General features: G+C 36.8%; 1 protein-coding gene across 1 annotated transcript in view; it reads right to left on the bottom strand.

Moving 5' to 3' along the window:
* LOC135803185 (transmembrane protein 87A) overlaps positions 1-260 on the bottom strand; it is a gene marked incomplete at both ends in the record, with an annotated part of 957 nt that extends 697 nt beyond the window's left edge. Inside the window, one exon of the mRNA XM_065316774.1 lies at positions 26-260. Within this exon, the coding sequence (XP_065172846.1) occupies positions 26-260 (235 nt within the window). The remainder of the gene's footprint in view (positions 1-25) is intronic.
* Between the last annotated feature and the right edge of the window lie 85 nt (positions 261-345).

Below are 345 nucleotides of genomic sequence, written 5' to 3'. Positions count from 1 at the left end.
AATGACATTACCATCCAGAGTAAACCTAAGATTACATAAAATATGCACATAAAGCCATAAAATGGTAAAAGGGGCCAATCTGCAGCTGATAAATAGCCATAATCGCTGCGCATTTCTACATGTACTCCCAGGTTGAAGCCATCGCCAACCACTTTTACTCCAAGAACGTAAACGCCGTCATTTGGGATGATATAAACTGGATGTTGATTGGCAATCACCTGTCCTTTCTCAGGTGTTAATTCTTCTAAAACTATGTGATCCTGACATTTATATACTTTGTCAAGTGAGCGATAATATGTTGTACTGCTGTTATTATTAATTGTTACTGATTGTAAACTCTGAAAA

This window comes from Atheta coriaria, unplaced genomic scaffold, assembly GCF_025399875.1.
Source record: "Atheta coriaria isolate IRGN ID8LTWV9N9 unplaced genomic scaffold, Caltech_Dcor_3.1 scaffold6440_size1046, whole genome shotgun sequence".
In the NCBI taxonomy this organism is placed as follows: Eukaryota; Metazoa; Arthropoda; class Insecta; order Coleoptera; family Staphylinidae; genus Dalotia; species Dalotia coriaria.
This window is presented reverse-complemented; position numbering and strand designations above follow the sequence as displayed.